The following is a 22,483-nucleotide window of genomic DNA, read 5'->3' on the forward strand; positions in this document are numbered from 1 at the left end:
GGACTGTGTAGTCATCCAAGTCACAGCCTCTTAACTTGTTTACCAGTATGATATGGGATACTGTATTGAAGGCCTTCCTGAAGTCTAAGTATACGACATCAACCCCTACTCTTGCGTCCAGGCATTTTGTAACCTGGTCATAAAAAGAGACTAGATTAGCCAGGCATGATCTACCTGCTACAAACCTGTGCTGGTTTCCCCTCAGCATAATTTGTCCTGCCGGGCTCTCGCAAATGTGAGCCTTGATAATTTTTTCAAAGACTTTGCCAAGGATGGAGGTGAGACTGACTGGCCTATAGTTGCCTGGGTCCTCCTTCCTGCCCTTCCTGAAAATGAGGACCACATTGGCCTTTTTCCAGGCCTCCGGGACCTGGCCCGTGTGCCACGACTGCTCAAATATTACCGCCAGTGGTTGCGCAATGACGTCAGCCAGTGCCTTCAGTACCCTCGGATGGAGCTCATCTGGGCCTGCCAACTTAAAGGCATCCAGTTCCTCCAAGGAACTGGGTGCCTTTTAAAGAATCACAGAAAATTAGAGTTGAAAGGGACCACAGGAGGTCACTTAGTCCAACCCCCTGCTCAAAGGAAGACCACCCCCAACTATATCACCCCAGCCAAAGCTTTGTCTAGCCGGGTCTTAAAAACCTCCAAGGGTGCAGATTCCACAAACTCTGAGTAACCTGTTCCAGTGCTTTACTACCCTCCTAGTGAGAAAGTTCCTAATATCTAACCTAAACTTCCCTTGCTGCATCTTGAGACTACTGCTGCTTGTTCTGTTATCTGCTGCCAGTGAAAACACTAGCTCCATCCTCTTTGTAAGCACCCTTCAGATAGCTGAAAGCTGCTATCAAATCCCCCCTCATCTCTTCTCCAGACTAAATAAGCCTAGTTCCCTCAGCCTTTTCTCATAAGTCATGTGCCCCAGTCCCCTAACCGTTTTCATTGCCCTCCACTGAACTCTCTCCAATTTGTCTGCATCCCTTCTGTAGTGGGGGCCTCAAAACTGGACACTACTCCAGATGTGGTCTCACCAGTGCTGAATAGAGGGGAAGAAACACTTCTCTCGATCTGCTAGCAATGCTCCTATTAATGCAGCCCGGTACGCTGTTAACCTTCTTCGCAACAAGGGCACACTGTTGACTCATATCCACCTTACTGTCCACTGTAACCCCAGGTACTTTTCTGCAGAGCTGCTGCTTAGCCAGTTGGTCTACAGCCTGTACTAGTGTGTAGGATTGTCTTGTCCCAAGTGCAGGACTTCGCACTTGTCCTTATTGAACACCCTAAGATTTCTTTTGGTCCAATCCTCCAATTTGTCAAGGTCTCCCTGAATCCTAGCCCTATTGTCCAGCGTATCTACTACTACCCTCATCTTGGTGTCATCTGCAAACCTGCTGAGGGTGCACGCCATCCCATCTTCCAAGTTGTTGATGAAAATATTGAACAAAACCAGCCCCAGGGCTTACTAGACATTGAGCCACTGACTACTAGTCTGATGATCCAGCCAGTTTTCTATCCAACTTACAGTCCATTCATCCAACCCATATTTCCTTAGCTTGCCTGAAAGAATCTTGAGAGAGACCATATCAAAAAGTCAAGGTATAGCACTAGCACTGCTCTTCCTGCATCCACAGAGCCAGTCATCTCATCATAGAAGGCAATCAGGTTGGTCAGAGGCATGACTTGCCTTTGGTGAATCCATGCTGACTGTTCCTAATCACTTTCTCCTCCGTGTGCTTAGAAATGGATTCCTTAAGGACATGCTCCATGATCTTTCCAGGGACTGAGGTGAGGCTGTCTAGTCTGTAGTTCCCCGGATGCTCCTTCTTCACTTTCTTAAATATGTGCTCTATATTTAGCCTTTTCCAACCATCTTGGACCTCTCCCAAATGCCACAAGTTTTCCAAGATGATGGCCAGTGGCTCTGCAATCATATCAGCCAACTCTCTCAGCACCCTTGGGGGTATCACATCCAGACCTATGGACTTGTACACATACAGCTCTTCTAAATAGTCCCTAACCTGTTCTTTCACTGTTGGCTGCTCACCTCCTCCCCAGACTGTGCTGCCAGGTGCAGAAATCTGAGATCTGACCTTGCCTGTGAAGACTTAGGTAAGAAAGACATTGATTACTTCAGCCTTTTCTGCATCCTCTGTAACGAGGTTGCCTCCTCCATTTAGTAAAGCAGAGTTTCCCAACCTTTTCCATCCCATGACACACTTACATAAATTAAAAAAATTGTGGCATGCTGCTCCCTCCCCCTGCCCCCAACAGATAATATGGCCGCTGCTGCCACCTACCGCCCTGCATGCAGCACCGGCTGGAGCCACACCCTGCCAGGAACCATGCCCCCCAAAAGCGTTACAGACAAAGCATTCATTTATTTGTGCGACTTTTCCAAAATTCCACAACACAACTGCTCATGTCAGTACACCAGTTGGGAAACACTGTAGTAAAGGACCAACACATTCCCTGATCTTCCTCTTGTTACTGACATACTTGTAAAAACCCTTTTTGTTACCCTTCATGTCCTTTGCTAGCTGCAACTCCAATTGTGCTTTGGCCTTCCTGATTTCATCCCTGCATGCCCAAGCAATACTCTTATACTCCTCCCTAGCTGTTTGTCCAAGTTTCCACTTCTTGTAAGATTCCTTTTTGTGTGTTTTAGCCCACCAAAGAGTTCCCTGCTAAGCCAAGCTGGTCTGCTGCCATACTTGTTAGTCTTCCTGCAGATCAGGATGGTTTGTTCCTGCATCCTCAGTAAGGTTTCTTTAAAGTGCACCCAGCTATCCTGGATTCCTATCCCTCTCAGACTGGCCTCCCAGGGAATCCTGACCATCAGGTCCCTGAGTGAGTCAAAGCCTGCTTTTCTGAAGTCTAGGGTCCTTACTCTGCTGCTCTCCATCCTTCCTTTCCTTAGGATCCTGAACTCAATCATCTTGTGATCGCTGCTGCCCAAGTTGCCATCCACTACTACATTCCCCACCAATTCTTCCCTGTTTGTGAGCAGCAGGTTAAGAAGAGAATGGTCCCTAGATGGCCTCTTCAACACTTGCACCAAAAAAGTTATCTGCAACATTTTCCAAAAACTTCCTGGATTATCTGTGCACTGCTGTACTGCTCTCCCTGCAGATGTCAGTATGATTGAAGTCCCCCATGAGAACCAGGGCCTGTGATTGGGAAACTTGCATTAGCTGTGAAGAAAACTTCATCCACCTCATTCCCTGGGTCTGGTGGGCTATAGCAGACACACACCATAACTTTGAAAAGATTAATTCAGGGATGCAAGGTATTAGAATGGAAAGACTGAAGGGATAGTAAATTGAACCATTCACCTAGAACCTAGGGAGTAGAACGACTTCTTGGACTGCCTCCAATTTTCAATTCCACAGAGGTCTTTTTCAGCACCATCAAAATGGACAAGGCATCCTTGAAAATAAAGCGACACCCTTAAGAGTCCTGAAACCTAGGGTCAGAGACCAACCCTATGGACCTACCTGGACTGTATCTCGACCCTGCTTTACTTCCTAGTCTTGGCAGGAGTGTGAAAAGATTTGCAAATTGACCACTTCCCAGAAATACTGGACTTCCCAGGTAACAAAGGCACTTTGCATGCCCCTCACATATATAAGACAGTTTAAACGCCAGAGATATGTCTGTTGACAGGTGCAGACGGAAAGGAAAGGAAAGGAAAGGAAAAGAAAGGAAATGCACAAAGCCAAAAGAAAGAGGGCCTTAAGTCAGGGTGCAGCATGATGTGTATTCAGATGAAATGGGGGAAGAGTGGACTCCAAAAAATTAAGAAAGGTGGGAAAGATAAAAATCACTTCCAAGTCCAGAAAAAAATACCAACCCCAACCCCCCACAAATAAAACAAGTTTGAAGGTGGATGAGCTTCATGCCAAGCAGATCCTAACCAACAGAAAAAGTGCTCCTCCTTAAGCCATGGCTGTTGAGAGGAACTGAGGAATAGGAAGCATGTACTGCTCTTGATGCCTTTAGAAAGGAGCACGAAGAGGGACAAAGTGCGTATGCACTGCAGGGGTGCTACTAACACACAAATGTCTATACAGCTAAAGGGTTTGAGGTGCACCCATACAAGGCATGGATGTGCAAGTAGACAAACACTTAAAGGATAATTATTTTTCAATTAAGTAGCTCTAGGTAATAGCTTCAAAATAATATCCCATGTATGTCTTTGAAGATTTAAATCTAAGAAATCCTTGCACCATTTCTGTTTTCCATAACATACAGCAAAAACCAAAGAAGTTGAAAATGCTTAGTTAAGGTTTCATGTCATACCTATTTGCTGTATTGAACCAGAAAAGAGAGACTAGCTTGTGCACTGTATCTTCCATACTGAGACATGATGAGTTCCTTCCCTGTACTTCACAGAATCTTAGAAATTCAAGGCTATGAGAAATCTCAAGTACTCATGTAGCCTATCCTCCTTTTCTGAGGCAAGTATACCTCGACTTTACCTGACACACGTTTGTCTAGCCCAACGTTTAAAATGTCCAGCGACAGAGAATCTACACCTTTCCTGGTACCATCCTGCAGTGTTTATCTATCTTTAAAGCTAGAAGGTACTCATGGATATCTCATATGAATCTCCGTTGCTACAAAATTAAACTGAGTACTTCTTAGTCCTAGTTTTGGTAGTCATGGAGAACAAGGGATAAACTGTCCTCTTTGTAACAATCACTTCTGACTGTTAGCCAATCATTAATATAATGTTTTCAAGAACAAACTCTGTTGTTTGAACCTTCTTCATAGATAATGTTTTCTAAACTTTTTCTTAGATTTATTGCTGTACTTTAAATTCTTTCCAGTTCTTTACAACTTTTCTTAAAGTGTGATGCCCAAAGCAGAATACACTATTCATTTGAAGTCTCACAACCATCAGACTCCACAGAACTCCATTTTACCTCTTACATGCTTTTTTTACCCCTAAATGAGATTTGCTTCTTATGCATATTCTTTATTCCATTATGTAACTCATTAATAAGAATATCAACTAGAACCAGACTGAGGGAAGACCTCTATGATATTACAATTGATATATACTCCCAGCCTGACAGCAAACCAGATTTTCAACGAGATGCATACACCAGTTTACTATAATTTACAGACCATGCCTCCTTAGTTTTGTTACAAGAATGTGTGTAGGTCTATGTCAAAAGCAATTAACATATGCCACATGTGCTGCTACCACCATCCAATACGTTAGTTACCCTGTCAAAGAAAAAAAATTAGATTTTACATGATCCATTCTTAAACCAAAGGTGGCTGTTTTTTACTACCTTATTATTCCTTATATACTGACAAACCACTTAATAATTTGTTCCAGTAACTTTATGGCTGTCAGAGTTCTATAAATCCCCAGCCCAATTCCTACTTTTCCCTTTTCTAAAGGCAGATACTAGGTCTGCCTTCCCCTAACCCTCTGAGACCACACACATTCTCCTTGAGCTCTCAAAAATAATTGCTAGTGATGCAGGAAGTGCCCCTTAGCTCCTTAAGTAAATGTTATCAGATCTACTGACTTGAATACCTCAAATTTACCTAGGCAGACAAGGTTCCTTGGGTGAATTTGATATCTTTTATTAGACCAACCCAAATAGTTGGAGAATAGTTATTAAGCAAGCTTTTGGGTTCAAAAACCCTTCGTCAGGCTAAGGAAGTTTCAGCAGTTGGTGTGCTCCAGGAAGAGTACACACCAACTGCTGAAACTTCCTTAGCTTGACGAAGGGTTTTTGAACCCAAAAGCTTGCTTAATAACTATTCTCCAACTATTTGGGTTGGTCTAATAAAAGATATCAAATTCACCCAAGGAACCTTGTCTGCTTATGTCCTTAGACCAACACGGCTACAACCTACACCCCTCAAATTTACCTAAATACTCTTTAACATGTTATTTTCATATTTTGGCCTGTGATTCTATTCTTTTCTGGCTAATACTGTTTTAAGGATTTAATTAAAAATAACTAAATAACTAAGAGTGAAGCAAAAGGCACTCTTAGTTCCTGCACCCTCAGTAATTTTCAAGTAATAAAATTTCACTTGATTTTATTGTAAGCTGCCTTAAGCCTTTTTGAGGGAGGGAGCACTGTAAGTCTAAAAATGAAATAAAATATTCAGGTAGTTTAAGTCTCCTATTATACCAGGTCTTGCCTTTTGAATGTATTTTTTCATACTACTTAATACAAAGAATGATAAAGTAGGAAAGAGCTACGTGTAAATGCAAAGTACAATACAAAATCTTTTGTAATGTCTGTGTATAAAAAGCAGAGAAGGGAAGTGAAACAACTGTAAGGGTAATGATGATTACCCAGACTAATGTCTTCTCTTTATTATCATCGTAAGACAAAAAAAAAAAAAAAAAATCAAACCACTGTCTGGCCAGGTACATCCTTCAACATGTATAAGGGTGGTCATAGACATAAAACAAGAGACTCTTGGACTGCTTAGCCTGTAAGTCAACAAAATGAAAAAGTACCCCTCACCTCTTCCTCTGACATGCCCAATTGCCAAGTTTTCATACAAATGTCTTTATGGCCTTTTCCATAGTGCATCTTCAGATTCCCAAAAGTGATTCCTAAGGCCACTACCCTATCCTCCTTCACATCCCCCTTTCAAGCCTCACTTTAGCTTTTATTAATGGACTGATTTGTTATAGATGTAGCTGAACTGAGAGTCAGGCAGCAGCAGATGACATTTACTGTTTTTAATTTTAAAATCCTTCAATATTTAAAATGGAAATTACATTAGATTTGCATATATTTCATTGTATTCCGCTATCTCCACTCTCTACATGTCACTTGTCTTCTTGAATTATAAGATGTTCACTACAAGGACCATATCTTGATACACATCTACAGTGCCTAGCAAAATGTGGACCCTGATTCTGATTGGAGCATTTGCATGCTACTGCAACATGCCTAAAAAATGAAAGCGTTTCAGTTTTAGGAAAACTTCCTCCTAAAACCATAACAGTAATAGGCAAAAATGATTGAATTCTTATTAATGAACGCTTCAGCATGCTATGCATTAAGAACACACATGTAGCTGCATACTGTTTGCTTTTTTTGGTTTATGTGACTTGTACATTTTACTTTACTGAACTGTACTGAATATACATCAAGTTTCAGTTTCTGGACTACACCTGCATATAACTTTCACCTACAGATTTCTCTTATACTAGCTTTGCAGTTGATATCTAGGTTGCATGAAGCCTAGTTACCAAGTAGTTCTGCAAGACATCTGAGACCTTTCTTCCTTCCTTCCCTCCAAGTCAGTAGTTTTTCAAGACATAATCAAAATTTATTTCCCAACTGGCCTGCAAAAACAAACAGCCAATTTGTGCTTAATATTTTTCTTAAATATTTTTATTGGTATTATGCAGATATGATTAATTTTAGTATCAGAACACTTTGGGCTGTACAAGACTGGAGTACCTTACAATCTAAATAACCAAAGTACATTGGCAGAGAAAAGTCCTTAATTTCCTTTGTTACTGAAAAAATTTAACAAGAGCTTAAATAACTGTTATGCAAATAAAGTCTACCCCTAGCCTTTTATCAAAATAGTTAGTTACTATGACAACAATCTGCTGTTACAATATTATCAACAGTGATCTCTTCCATGAATGTTCATGGTAATGGAATTGGATGCAAATGTACCATGCATATTAAAGCTGTTTTATTACACATCTACAAATAGGGTTATAAAACCCAATAGGCAAATCCACTTCTGAGTATCAGCTTTTTGATGAGGTTCAGATATATTAAAACAAGACTAGATTAGAGTTCAATACAAATAAACACATGCCATTTCAGAACTAAATACCAATGCAAAAGCAGCAGCATCTAAATAGACATACATTATACTTTATGTCTATCCCATAATTAAGTAAATATCAAGAAACGTTTCAGAAGTTGTTTTAACTGTCCTTTAGTTACAGTACTAATGTCATTTCTTAACAACTTCAGCATCATTTTCCTGGAAGACAGAAGTACAGTCAAAAGTATGGAGTGACAGTTTCACTTCCTGACTTGTAAGCATTATCACAGAAATGAGATAAACAGCTATGATGCATTCTAGGTATTTTACTTTGTACACATACCGTATTTACATAAATCCAACATGACCTTGAATTGAATACAACCCCCCAATAATTAGATTCTAGACATGGAAAATTATAAATGTTATAAATGCAGGAAAGCAGCAGCAGGGGGATGAGTGGATGGGAATGCAGAAGCAGGAGGGCAGGTAGTAAATAGGCATGAGGCATGGGCAGTCTGATCCCCACCACTTACCTGCACACCCTGGCTTCTGCCTCTGCCATCACCTGCCACATCTGCCTCCTCTTCTTCCTTCTTACCCCTCCCCGGTTCATACCTCCCCCTCACCCACTGTCCCTAGCTAACTTGGACACAGAGGAAGCCCCAGAGCTGCTCCTGACCTGCTCCTACTCCATACTGCAGGGAGCCCAGCTTGGCTGGAGACAGTGGAAGCAGCACATAGGTTTCCTCTTCTCCTCCCCTTCGCCCCAACTTAACTGACTGATGTTGGACTGCTCCAGCTGGGAGATGTAGGAAGCAGCCATGCAGGAAGCCCAGCTCAGCCAGGGACAGCAGCAGCAGCAGAAACATGCAGATTCCTCCTTCCCAGAGTCTGCTCCCTGCCCAGCTCCTCTCCCCATCCTCCAGTCTTTCTTGCTGGCAGGGAGCCGGACAGAGAAAGAATCCATTTGCCACTGTCACTGTCCACACCAGGAGCTCCTGCATAGCCACTCCCCACAGCTCCCAGCTGGAGCAGTCTGATACTCAATTTTAAGATGAGGTTTGGTTTTCCCCATGGCTGTATTGTAGCACCACACTGTGCAAGTTCTTAGGTGCCAATTCCCCCAGCGCTGAAGGATGTGCCTCACTCACCATGCCATGACAACCGGCCCCCCTTGCAACAGCATGTAGCTGAAGCTGGGGGAGAAAAGGGGAGCCTCGACAGCCCAGGGAGTGCATGTTAATTCCTCAGAGGCTGCATGCAGCCTGCCAGTTGGACAGCCCTGATCCAAAATGAATACAATTCCTCTGAGGAGAAAATACTGAGGTACAGAAACTAGGAGAGCTTCAGATTTTACATTAGAGAGAGCGACCACCTAAAACAAAGTTGGGTGAATACACACACACTTAAAAAAATAAAGTAAAATAAAAAAAATATACACACACACACACACACACAGGTTTCCCTCGCTTTATGTGGGTTCTGTATGTGTGAATTTGCTCTTATACGATGACCCTTTTTATACCAAAAATTCATTATATGCAATGTAAATTCATTCTTATGCGATCAGTGCGGTAGAAGCCTGCAGTCGGTTGCTTTGTGCAATGCGCTGTGGGAGTGACGCACACCAACATATAGTCTCCTGTGTGGATCTGTGCTCCTCGCTCATTGTCTCCAACATGTTTCTGTAGTTGCCATCCCCATTATAATATGGCCCTGTGCTTGTGTGTACTGTCTGTTGTTGGCGAGTACCAAAATTGTCTTGTAAAGTGGTAGAAATGGTCTGCGGGTCAGTGCAGTTGAGGTCTTGGAATGTATTCCTATTTGTTACATTGTAAAGTGGGTTCCCTTTATGAGAATTTGAGTTATGCATCGTTTTCCAGGAACGCATGTACAGCATAAAGCGAGGGAAAACGCGTGCGTGCACACATATTCATCCATCATAGGGTCTGGAAGGGACCTCATGAGATCATGTTCAGCCCCCTGCTCAATGCGAGATCATTCCTAACTAAACCATCCCAGTCAAGCGTCTGTCTGAACTGCTCTTGAAACTTTCCAGGAATGGAGATTCTACTACCTCTGAAGGGAGCCTGTTCCAACAGGAATAGGGACTATGACCATCCTCATAGTCAGAAAATTCTTCTTAACCTTCAACCTAAATTTCCTCTGCTGCAGTTTGAGGCCCTGGCTCTTATTCTCATCCGCTACAGCCACAGAGAAAAGCCCATCTCAATCCTCTCTGCCCTTCAGGTATTGGAAGAACTATCAAGTTTCCCCTCAATACTCTCTTTTCCAAACTACACAATTCTAGGCCTTTCGGTCTATTCTCATAAGTCATGTTTTCCAACCTCAAATTATGTTTATTGCTCTCCATTAGATTCTCCCCGATCTGTTCACATCTTCCTTGAACTATGGGGCCCAACACTGGACACAGGACTCTAAGTGAGGCCTCACCGGTGCTAAATAAAGCAGCAGATCATCTCTCTTGATTTGGCTCTAGTATTGACAGAAACCTGGTTAGAAACATCCAGCCAGCAGCATAAGTAGGACAGAGCAATGGGACAACTGTCCAACAGTAGAGGGAGGAAAGGGGGAGGAGGGAATAGCTGCCACTGAAGTTGCACAACTGCTGTGGCAGCATAACAGCATTCAGAAGTTGCTGTAGGACTCATTGTGTTGCAGCTGCTTCAAGCACTTGGCTGCATTGTTACACCTCTGCATCCAGTAACGGAACTTTAGTTCCCAAGAATCTGTAAGATCTACAAGAGTTGTGAAAACATCTTAGTGGACAAAAAAGGCAGTATTATCAATATTATCAATACTGTAACCACCAATACTGCTACTAGTTCTTCAAATACATTTACATTCAAAGGTGATATTGAACAGTCTAATGTATACGGTACTGACAACTAGAGGTTGTCACCAGGGGGATATAGGAAGGGGATGCAGTCACCAAAAGCATACAATGTAGTACAGATGCTAAGGAAAGTGACCCACAGGACCAAAAACCTCACAGGACATGCATAGTTTTGAAACAACCAGCTCAAATGATGTGTAACGATTCCCAGCCTCCTCCTTGGCAGATAACCAGACACAGTAATTGGTGTCAGGACCTGCGTGAAGATCTCTGTACCTTCCTTCCTGCTTCAGGCAGCAGGAGCCAATGACTGACCCGAGGAGAGTTGACAAGATTCAGTGTTTGTTAACAGCATGATGTCTCTGAGCCAGCAGATTTCTTATTCCCCCCAAGTAGCATGCATTTCTTTTATCCTGGACACTTGTTGAAACTGACTTTGAAGCAGAAAAAGGCTACTGCTGAGGGAGTACCTCAGAGTCAGATATACTCTACACAGACTTCTCTGTCAGAAATTATTTCAAAATAGCCTTTACAAGCCCTCTGTGTGCAATCATAAAAAGAATTACAGGCAGCACACTTCGAAGTGATGCCCAGGTCATAATAATCCTATCTTATTTAGAGAAGCGGGGAAGGGAGTTAACTTAAAGCCTTTTTAGCAGGTATGCCCCAAATTAAGCATCACACTCTCTCCAAGAGAAACTCTGATCCCCTTTTCCTGCCTCATCTGCTGCTCTGCTTTTTGCTCCCTGCCCTCTTCCTGATCTGCTATATGCCACACAGAGGCTGTTCATGCCACTTGTGACATGTTTGCCACAGGTTGCCTACCCCTGGTTTAAAGGCTACTTGTGCAGCCACAACCAATGCTACTGTTTAAAGCATTACAAAACTGCACAGACAAGGCATTTGTAAGCAAGAAAATAGTAATTTCTGCAGCTATCTGCAAGATAAGAGAAAGCTACAGCACACAACATAACTTGATTCCAACTTATTTTATTAATTTCCAATGGAAAAAGTCTTATTAAGTAAAGCTTGTATATGCTTTTGATGAACTCCATACATGCCATTACAACACTAGTATCTGTCTATAACTAATGTTGAACTTTTGACAGAATCAAATACTCAAGAAGAAAATATTGTGATTATGTTCTCAGACTGAAAAATAATAGTTCTCTCGACTCCGGTACCATATGTATAAAATGGTGGCATAACTACATGCTATAACCATGTAAGATATTTAAATACAATGCTACAAGTAAAATAACATTTAAATATTCTTATGAAAATGCAAAAAGGAAATTCAACCTGCCTTTTTTGTGTGTGTTCTGTTCCTGTTTTCCAACCAATCATCCATCTGTTCCTCAATCTCTTCAATAGAAGTTCCATGATCATAAGATGGTACATATGCACTGGATTCTGAAGCTGTGTATATAGGGAATTCAGATTTTGGCTTCTTGATTTTAGGCTTCTTCTCCTCTACAAAATAAAGATAAATCATCGCTTACTAGCATTACCTAGAAACATGACTTACAGATGCTATTAGCTTCCCCATTGTTAAAGCCAACTTAAGATTGTCAGTTATATAATGAGACGGAGAGGGAGAGAAGAAACACAAAGGTTTCATACATTAGAATAACCCTGATTGGCATCAAGGTGAAGCAAAGAGGTGACTTACAGGCCTGTTTTTACTTCCCTAACCCTATGCTGTTCTGTACAAAAAACCTCCAAAAAGCAAAAAACTTTGGGCTGATGTGTAGCAATTTTTTCTCAAGTTCTCTTTTTTAGAAATAGCTTAGTCTTAACATCTAAAGTGTTAGGCTGAGACATCCAGGCCTATTTGCAGAGATAATGAGCACTTCAGCTCATATGGAAAAATCAGGGATTCTTTGTGATATCTCTTATTGGATCAATTGCTTTATTGGGAGAGCATATTGTTCTTCAGCTCCAATTAGACATGCTCATCACCTCTGAAATTCAGGTGCCAAACATCTCATAAGTAAACCCTTGCAATTTTGAATTTGTAAAATTTTGTAAAGAGGAAGAGGAGAGACGTGTGTCCACAGTTAACCAACAGACCTCTTCCCCCCACCACTGTGAATGAAGTTGACAGGATTTGCTCAAGCCCAAGCAGGATATGTTCATAGGATGTGTCAAGCCCATGGCAGATGGCTATTTTAAATTATTTTCTTCAGAGCTCCTGAGTTCCATAAGAGGAATGCTTTTTTTTTTCCCCCCTCTCTCTCAAGCAAGCCTTAGGAAATCTACAAAACAGACACTTACCCTGCTGTAGAAAGATTCTTAAATGTGCAGGGAAGGCACTATGAAATATTTTATGTACCAGGCAAGGCTTTTATAGAAACTCCTAAAAAAACCTGATATTATAGAATACAATACATGGAGCAAAAACATTTTTATGATGATCATCCGGGATCAAAATTCTTTAAAAACACAAGAAGAAATTAGCACACAAAACATTTAAGTTTTAAAATTAATAGATAAAAGACCAATGATCCTGTAAGCATTTAAATATACTTAGTTAGGAGAACTGCTTTGTGACAAGTATACCTGCTTGAAATTTAAAAATGTTTAGGAAATTAATCTCAGTTTGTGAAAAACTTACCCTTCTGCAAAATGCAAGGCAAGTGTGCTCATAGAAAAATATAATGCAAATACAAATTTAAAAAAAAACAAACAAAATCAATAAATATTTAAATGAACTTATATTTTTACCAGGATGAACCTTAATATTGCATTATTCAATTACTAAAAATGCAGGTACAAAAAGTCACTTTAAACATTGCAGTAAAGTTAAACCTCACCCTCGAGTCATAACTTAGAAATACTTTCAACGTATACACCATTAATTTGCATGCTTTGCCTTCTGTAAAATTATATATCTTTGTGAAATATATGGTAAAAACAATATCTTATCGGTCAGAGTTAAGACTGTAACAGAGAAATGTAAAGCTGATTTTAACCATCAGTTACTAAAAGAAAACACATGAACTTCAAAGGATACTAGAATATTTATGTAAGTTATCCTAACTTATTTCCATTCATAATAAAGTTAATTTCTGTCTTGACAAGTTCCTATGCAGAAACAATATCTCTGTGTATACTCAGAGTTACAGTGGATTAATTTGGGATCAACATAAATCTTTACTACTATTTAGCTCCTTGGTGATGACAACACAGATAAAACAAAGTAAACAGAATACTATTACTTTGTGAGCATCACCAACAGTTGTTTGCCAACTTCCTTCTGTAAAATGGATTCAAAAATCACTAGAAGACAAAGTGGTTGTACAAATGTAACTGAAGGCTTTATCTGTCCTTGAGAACCTTTGTCACTTGTAACGATACAAAATGGAAAGAAAGACCCCAGAGGTTGACTTTCAGATCCTGCATTAAGTTTGCAGTGCCAATATTAAAAAAAAAATACTGATTCAGTGGTTCAGTACAAAAAGTGCTAAGAAGTTATCTAGATCTATATATTGATCTCTATATATCTAGATAACTTCTTAGCACTTTTTGTACTGAACCACTGAATCAGTAAATACAGAACTTCACATTCTAACATCCTCTCCCCCACCTCCCTGCTTCCCCACTCCAACCCACATTCAGAGTAGAAACATGCTTATTAGTAATTATTACAGACTTCCCCCAGGCCTCTTTTTAGTCACATGCCCATTCATCGTCTTAAAGAGGTTTAAGAACCCTTTTGAAAGGTTTTTTTGTTTTGTTTTAATATATTCCTTTAGCCTTCAACTGCTCTTTTTTGATCTATACATAGACAGCCTTGCATAATCCTAATACAAATGCAGGTAAGAGAACATAAGGTCAGATTTCAAAGGCTGGTCCCCAACACTGTGGGGACAGTTATTGGAGACTGAAACCAGTTTGTACCGAATCGCTGGTAGAAATCACGTGTGCAGATGTTCAAGCTTTCTCCAGGAGGAAAAACGGACACTCAAGGAAAAAAATGACTTGGCAACTACCAGGATTAAATCACTCATGGGAGACTGAACATCTGTACACTTCCCCCAAGCCTCTCTCTTCCTAGGGACCAAGAGGCATGGAGCTAGGGAAAAGGTTCCCTGCCTTCGCATGATTGGACTCATCCTGGTCTTGAAAAGGCATGTGCAGCAGCTGCTTTCCCCCTCCCACAGACTGGGAGGTGAGGCAAGCAGCAGCCACCACTGCCTGCACCTTCCTCAAACTGGGCAGTCTTCAGCTTTCAGTAGATGTAGGTGGATTTCCTCTTGCCATCCTCACAACCCAGCTGAGGGATGGCATGGCAATTTAAAAACTGGCAGCCAGGAGCAGGACTTTAAGAAAGTCTCCCAGACCTGGGGCTCCTTGGTCCCGCTGGCTCCCCCATGCTGCCCTGCTACCCAGCTGAGTGGCAGGGGACTGATTTAAAAGCTAGAGGCTGGAAGCAGGGCTCAGCTGATTGTTAGAATAGGGGGGCATTCTCCTGGAGCTAGAACCCTCCCTGGATGTCTTGGGCAGCTGCTGTTTTTCAGCAGCTGCCAACAGCAACTTGACAGCCTGCTCCTTTCCCTGGCAGGGAAGACAGCAGGCTGTCAAATGAGGGTCTCCCAAGGGCAGAGGTGGCTCAGGGAGTAGCTTTCCACTGTCCCCTAACTGGACAGCTTGCCTGAGAAGCCCTCTAGCCATGGGGTGGAAGAATGTCTGTACAGTCCAACTCCCAGGCTATTTTTCTACTGGAAGAAGTTTCTTCTGGTAGAAATAAATGCCTGTAAGCAACCTTAGTAAATTGATCATGTTCATAAGTAAGATATTTAGGTATCAAATAACCTTAACAAGAACCACAGTTGTTCACACTAATGAGTGCAATGTTAAAAAAAAGGTCTTGGTTAAGGCTTGCCCCAATGGAGGAGGAGCAAATCATCTATTCTCACTGGGTTTTTTTGTAAATACCACTTTCTTAATACTAACTTGTACAGGTTTTGACTCTTTTAGTTCATAATATATACCATATTTATTCTATTAAAAAATAAGGCTTTTCCCCTCCCAGTCAGCACAGGGAAAAAAAGCCCCTCATCTTCCATTCACATACAAGAAAACTTCATTAATTACACCATCATTAAACTGCTGCCAAAAGCAGCATGTGCTCAAGTAATAGACACCTACTATGAAGTTGATTATATGTAGCCAACACCGAGCATGACTATAAACTACATAACCCATACTGAGCAAACATACTAATTTAAAGTCTGCCCCCCACCTTTTTTTTTTTTTAATTATTATTAAAAGGGGCAGGTCTTTCCTCCACAGGGAACTGGCACCAAACCTGGAGGTACTGCAATACCAGGCCAGCATCGGGAGAGCCAGGGCCAGCTCTAACAACCTCCCCTTGGTGCCAAAAATTGACTTTTATTAGTAAATGTTTAGGATTGTGAATCAAAAAAAGCTGACAAAGCCAGTAGGGAAATACATAGCGCCCGAGCGAGGGACTAACAATAGAAGGATGGGGGTGAGGAGGGGAACGCAACTAGGTTACAGGAGATACAATGTGATCTTAGCCAAAAGTCCAAGATGCTGATGGAAACCTACCGCAAGGATAGGTTAACACAGTCCATCTGAACAAAACATATAGTAATGCCCACTGCGCTCAGTCCTCCTCAATGCCAACTCTTTTTCAAGTCATGGTGAGCCACTACATTGAATACATTTCAACTTCCTCCTCATTCCCACAACTGAACTGAGCCTTTCTATCCTGTTTCCAATTATTCCCACTTCTTCACAAGCTTTAAACATCTGACAAAGATCACCAGGGCCTCAAACAGGTTACCCTGAATCCCTCCATCATCACCTCTCAGCCTGTGGCATATGATTAGTGTGGACCAACCCTCCATGAGATGGAGCTGGGCCAGTTTCCCTGTGCCTTAATTGCATATACATTTTTGGAGCATCCCAGGACTCATGACAAGAACACTTGGTTCCAATTAGCACATGGATCTTTGGGGGGAAGGGGAGATAAGGAGGGGGTATCTGGAGTACACACACACACTGAGCAGTGCTGAGCTGTGGAGTCACCATGGCTTGACTGCTGGGACCCAGCCCAATGAACTATATGGTAAATCATGAGCCTTTGGTTTTGGATTAATTTCATGCATAATTTGTGCTATATATAGGTAGGTATAAAAGTGCTGCTTAAAAAGCGTATTATGGAGTACCTGTGCTGAAACTTGCCAGTTTAAAAAAAAGTAAAATGCATCAATTCTGGATGAGGTAAGTCTATGGGTACCCATAGTAATTTGTCTATATGCAAATTACAACAATCATGTTTATTTTAAAGTCAGTGTTTTCAAATCTGTCCCTCACTTCCATATGCTCATACAGAGCAGGATCTGACAGTAAAGGGGGGGGGGGGGGGGCAGAGCAAGGTTGCCACCTGAACCCTGAGAATTATCTTCCCTGCTGTAGCAGTGGGAAGGGGGCAAATTAAAGGCAAATTTCCAATAATTAGATTCTATACCTGGAAAATGATTAAAAATATATAAAAACACTAGGCAACTGTCCATCAAGAATGACAGTGGGGGGGTGCAGGAGGGGATGGAGCCCTGGGCCTCCCGCCCATCTGGGCCCACTCCCCCTTCCCTCCTGTTGCTAGGAGTCCAGACCCGCTCCCCACCTGCCTGCTGCAGCAGTGGGGGGAAGGGAGGAGCAGGATCAGGCCCGATGTGGGGCAGGACTGGGCCCAAGGGTGGGGAGAAGCCAGGCCACCGCAGCAGAGGAATGGGAGGAGCAGACTCGGGGCTGACGTGGGGGGGGGAGTGGGCTCAGGCCTGACAAGGAAGACAAAGCTCGCTCCTCCCCTCCCCTGCAGCTGTTGTGTTAGACTGTCCTGGTTCAGGCTGGGCCCACTGTCCCCCCCATTGCCGCAGTGGGCCAGCTTTTCCCCTGGTTCGAACTCACTCCCCCCTCTTCCCTGCCTTGGGCCCAGGCCCAGACCCAGTCCTCCCCCAACCCCAGCATCACCATGGCACACCCACTCCTCCTCCCCCCCACCCACATTGGGTCAGCTTGGGGATGGGAGAAATGGGCTCAGGTCTCCCCTGGGGGAGGAGGGTGGGTGAGAAGTGGGCCCGAGCTTGGGGCGGGGGGGGGAAAAAAGGCCTGCTCCTTCCCCCAGCCACAGTGGGCTGGCTTTTTCCCCCCCACTCGGGCCCGCTTGCCCCCCCCCATTGGGCCTGCGGCCAGTCCCCCGCCCTTCTGTCCTCTCTGTTGCCGCCGCCTCCGGGGAGCCCCCTTCTCCATCCCTTGTGTCCCCATTATCATGGTGGCAGGCTGCCTTCTGTCAGATTGCTTCTTCACAATCTGAATGGCTGTTTGTCAGCCAATCAGAGCGCTAATAAAGCGTTACTGACAGACAAACAGATTCAGGCTTTTATGAGATTTTCCCTATATAGAATCTAATTACTGGGGGGAGATGTCTTATATTCAGGTAAATACGTGTGAAAAAATATTATCCAAACAGAACAAAAACTTAGGCACCTGGCAGACATTAGTTATTTGCATCTTAAATAGTAACCTAACCACACATTCAGGCAATTAATGGTGCAGTATAATAGGAAATAAGCCACGATCAGCTGACTGTCAGCCAGCTCTGGGGACTGCTCCAAGTCTGTTTAGAGCTCCGATGCGGCCCCAGGAAACAGCTGATGAGCATCTGTTTTTTAGGCATCTGGCTTTTAACATGACAGTGAAGGAGGAAACCGAGATCATGTTCCCAGGCTGCCCCTGCACTGTCAAGTAGGGCGCAATTGGGATCTAATTCCCCGACCCCAAAACATTATTATGGGATTACTGGGATCATGGATCAGATCCCATTGTGCCATTAAATGAACATCTGAACATTTAAAATAGCCTTATTTTAAAGAAAAATCAAGTACAACAAGAACAGCAATATCATCAAAATTTGTGATAAGCAAAAAAGATATCCTCGTTTTTTAAAAGCTCTATTTGAGAATTTTCTGAAGGTCACGGGAATTTTCTCTTAAGTCTGCAGACCTACAATATCAAGTTTTTGCAATTTTAAGCTTCAATCTAAAAGGGAGGGATTGGGAGGGAAGGTTCTGCTCCACCTTCCCATAGCAAGGATAACTTTTCAAACAAACTTCATAAGCAAAGATTCTCTCTCCTCATGATTTTCCATTTTTCTGAATTATACATTTTTCCCCATGATACAAAGCAGACACTGTGTGACTTCTAAGACTGGTCTGGGACCAGCCACTCCACCACAAACCTTGCCAATCCCTGGCTGATCCAGCTTGTGCTGCCCCCACACCAGGGTTTGTGCTGCCAGTGGTGCACGAGCTGGACCTGGCAGTGCGGGAACTATAGGCAGGGCTGGAATTGGGCACATGCTTCATGCAACACCCCACAAGACCGACCCTGGCTCCAACATGCACACGTGACCTGATCTGGTCTAGCTCCAGAGCCAGGGCCCAGGAGTGGTCCAGTGAGATGCAGCATGCAGCACATGCCCTGTGACAGCCCCTGGGTCATGAGCAGCCCCTGTGGCACCAAGTCCACCTCGCATGCCACCTGTAGTGCAAACCCAAAACTGGAGGCAGGTGTGTGCTGCATATGGCATGGGGGCAGCCCCCACGGCACCCCATCAGACCGGCCCTGCCTGCTGCCTCCAGCATGGCCCCACCCAACCATCAGACCAGTCCAGCAGCCCCCAACCAGACCACAGGACCAAATAAGTTTGATGCCCCGGTCTATGACTTTGATCTCTAAGCACTAGCATGATGCAAATTAAATCTTCTATTTGTATGTTTGGGATTCTGAATGCTTAGATTTTAAAACCCTCTCAGAAAATGCACACAAACCAGCAACCCAACCAACGTGTGAAATGGTTTTAAGGACTATAGGTCTTGTTACAGAAATACAAGTTCAGTCTTTGATAAGACTTCAGTGTGACTGATAACGTCACTTGTGTAAATCTAACATATTCAGACTTTGTTGGTATTTGACATGGTACCAGTGTAACATGATAAAAAAATTAGTGCTAAAAAGTATCAACAAATCAAATGTTTAATGGATTAAAAAACCAAAACTAACACATAGCAAAATGTAATCAATGGGGATCCACTCAATGGGGTGTTTCTAGTAGGGTTCCAAAGGAATTAGAATTATGGCCAATGCTATTAAAGGTTTTCACCAGTTTTCCAGTAGTACTGTATTGACTCAAATCCAAGATGAACCCCCCCTTCACCACTGCCTTAGATTTGAGAATCTGCCTGGGTCAGGCAGATTCCCCGGCTCCATCTTTGGCCCTGGGCCCCCTGGGCTGGAATAGCTTGTTTGGAAGAAGGGGACTGGGGGGGCACCTGCAGCCTTACCCCCCACCCCTTGCCCCCTGTACCTGTGCCTCCTCCCTTTACCTTCTGCTCTGGATCCAATCCTTGCAGCCTTGACCTTGTCTGACCAGAAGCTGCCACCACTTCTCCCTGGCCAGGCTGAGGCCACCACTGTTGCTGAGCGCCGCAGAACTGGACCACAGCTGCAGCAGAAGGTTGGGAGGGGGTAGGGGGCGCAGGCACAGGCAGAGTGGCAGGTGAGAGGGAGAGCAAGGGGCAGGGATCTGGCCTCTCACCCCTAGCTGCTGCTTTCCCTGTTACAGGAGTGGGGAAAGGAGGGAGACTAATTTAAGATGACCTTCCACTAAATATGATTCTATACATGGAAAATTACTTCACAAATGTTATCATTTTCCATGCATCTAATGATTGGGGGGTGCTAACTTAAATTTGAAGTGGTCTAGAATTAATTCAGGTGAATCCAAAAATCATTCCTGATAAATTTGTAGATGACAAAGTAAAGCAAAATATAAGTAATTACATGGATAGGAGAGTTAAAGCAATCTAGATCACCTGATAAGCAGGCCCATTCAAATTAAATGCACTTTAATAGAGTTAAAGATAGAATTATACCTCAAGCAACAAGAAATGAAGACCACACTAGCAGAATGAAGGACTGTGTCTAGGAAAGCAGGACTTAAGCATCACACTGCACAAGGGGCTCAGTATGAAATACCAGCGTGATATTATGACAAAAGGGACTAACGGAATCTTAACAGGGGATCAGTAAATAGAAGTAAGGAAGTGATTGTACCTGTGTGTACAACACTGATGATACTGATACTGGTATACAGTACACAGGTGCCACAAACACAGAAGGTGCCTAAAAGAAGCACAACCATTACCTGAATGCTAGAGAACAGGCATTATGGTAAAAGTTCAGGTCTGTTTAGTTTATTAGAAGGAAGGCTGAAGGGTGACTTGATTATAGCATTTATGTACCAACAGGGGGAGAAAATTATGGTGACTAAAGGGTGGCCTACCACATTTACACAAAGATAAGATGAGCCCTCCACAATCAACATGTGGCAAAATAGACCCTTGTCTTATATTTGCATATGAAGTGGAGAGGGGAGCAGGTAGCTGTTACAGCTCTGACTCCAGCTCTGAGTCTGTATCAGGGCAAAGGTCAGACCCATAGCAGCCTCCTTCCCCCCACCCCTGAAGCTTCTGCCCACCCAACCTCCCCCTCTCTGTCATGCACAGCTCAGCTCTGGCTAGTGCTGGTATCTCTCCTTGACATGCAGCACATGGCAATACATTCCCCTGCCCTGACAATCAGCAGCACTGATGTTGCATTGCCTGTCTGTATGGAGCAACCGGAGCAGCATCTGGGGAGGGATGAAAATGGAGATGAGGCAGAGACCAGGGAGTTGGGTGGAAGAGAGGGAGAAGGACAGGCTGTAGGGAACTGGAATGGGGGGATGCAGGTGGCAGGGGGGCAGAAAGGCTGCTGGGGGAAGTAGATAGTACAGCTGTGCAAAGCTTTGGAAGCTGATTTGATTCAGAGGAGATTTGCTCCGATTCAGGGAATCGAATCTCCGAATCCGAATACCAAGTAAAAGCTCCAAATCGATTCATGCAACATCCCACTGAAAAGCAGCCGAACTGATTTGAAAAAGCTTCAGAAAACATTCAGCCATAAACTAAACAGGCAGCTGACAGATGCCTCCAGCTGGTAAGTCTGTTGGGGTTGGGGGGGGAAGGGAAGCGGCACGGAGGACGGAGGGATTGGGGCTAGAACAAGTTGCCCAGCCAGGGGGGGTGGGCTGGGATGCAGGCGCAGCTCACTCCAGGCAGAAGGGGGCAAGTGGCAGCAGGGCATTGCCCCTGCTCCCAGCATTGCTGCGCCTGCATCCAGTGCCTCCCCTGAAACGACTGGCAAGTGGCAGCAGGGCAGAGTCCCTGCTCCCAAGGCTGATGCGGATGCAGTAGTGCAGGGAGTGGGAGCTATGCCCTGCTGCTGCCTGGAACAAGCCACGCCTGCATCATGCCCCCCCACCCCTATGCCAGCTGGGCAAGCAGCAGCAGAGCAGAGCACGTGCACCACCCCCCACCAGGGCAGAAGCAGGCATAACCGGAGGAGCCACAGAAGAAGTCTCCATGGCTGCCGTACACAGCCCCATTCCCTGCCCTGGCACCCACACAGCAGCTGCCCCATTGCATGGGTGCAGCACAGCTCAGCATGGCACCGCGCACTGTCTGGGAGCTAGGGCGGCTCCACCTGTCAGCCAGAGCCCAGCACCGCTCAGCCCTAGTGGCCCCAACTCCTAGGCAGTGCGCAGTGCCCTGCCAAGCCACACTGCACCCACACCATGGGGCAGCTGCAGAGCGGGTGCCAAGTTGGGGGGGGTGATCCCCACTACCCCCTGCTGCGTGAGGAGGATCTGCCATGAGTGCCCAGGGGCCCCAATCACCGCTGCCAGAGCCAGCAAGTGTGGGGCTT

General features: G+C 43.9%; 1 protein-coding gene across 1 annotated transcript in view; it reads right to left on the reverse strand.

Annotated features, from left to right (window-relative positions):
• Nucleotides 1-22,483, reverse strand: part of DNAJC1 (DnaJ heat shock protein family (Hsp40) member C1) — a 143,367-nt gene that overhangs the window by 66,463 nt on the left and 54,421 nt on the right. The window contains exon 8 of the mRNA XM_006020174.2: nucleotides 11,949-12,115. Within this exon, the coding sequence (XP_006020236.1) occupies nucleotides 11,949-12,115 (167 nt within the window). The remainder of the gene's footprint in view (nucleotides 1-11,948; nucleotides 12,116-22,483) is intronic.

Source organism: Alligator sinensis, unplaced genomic scaffold (genome assembly GCF_000455745.1).
Source record: "Alligator sinensis unplaced genomic scaffold, ASM45574v1 scaffold221_1, whole genome shotgun sequence".
NCBI lineage: Eukaryota > Metazoa > Chordata > Crocodylia > Alligatoridae > Alligator > Alligator sinensis.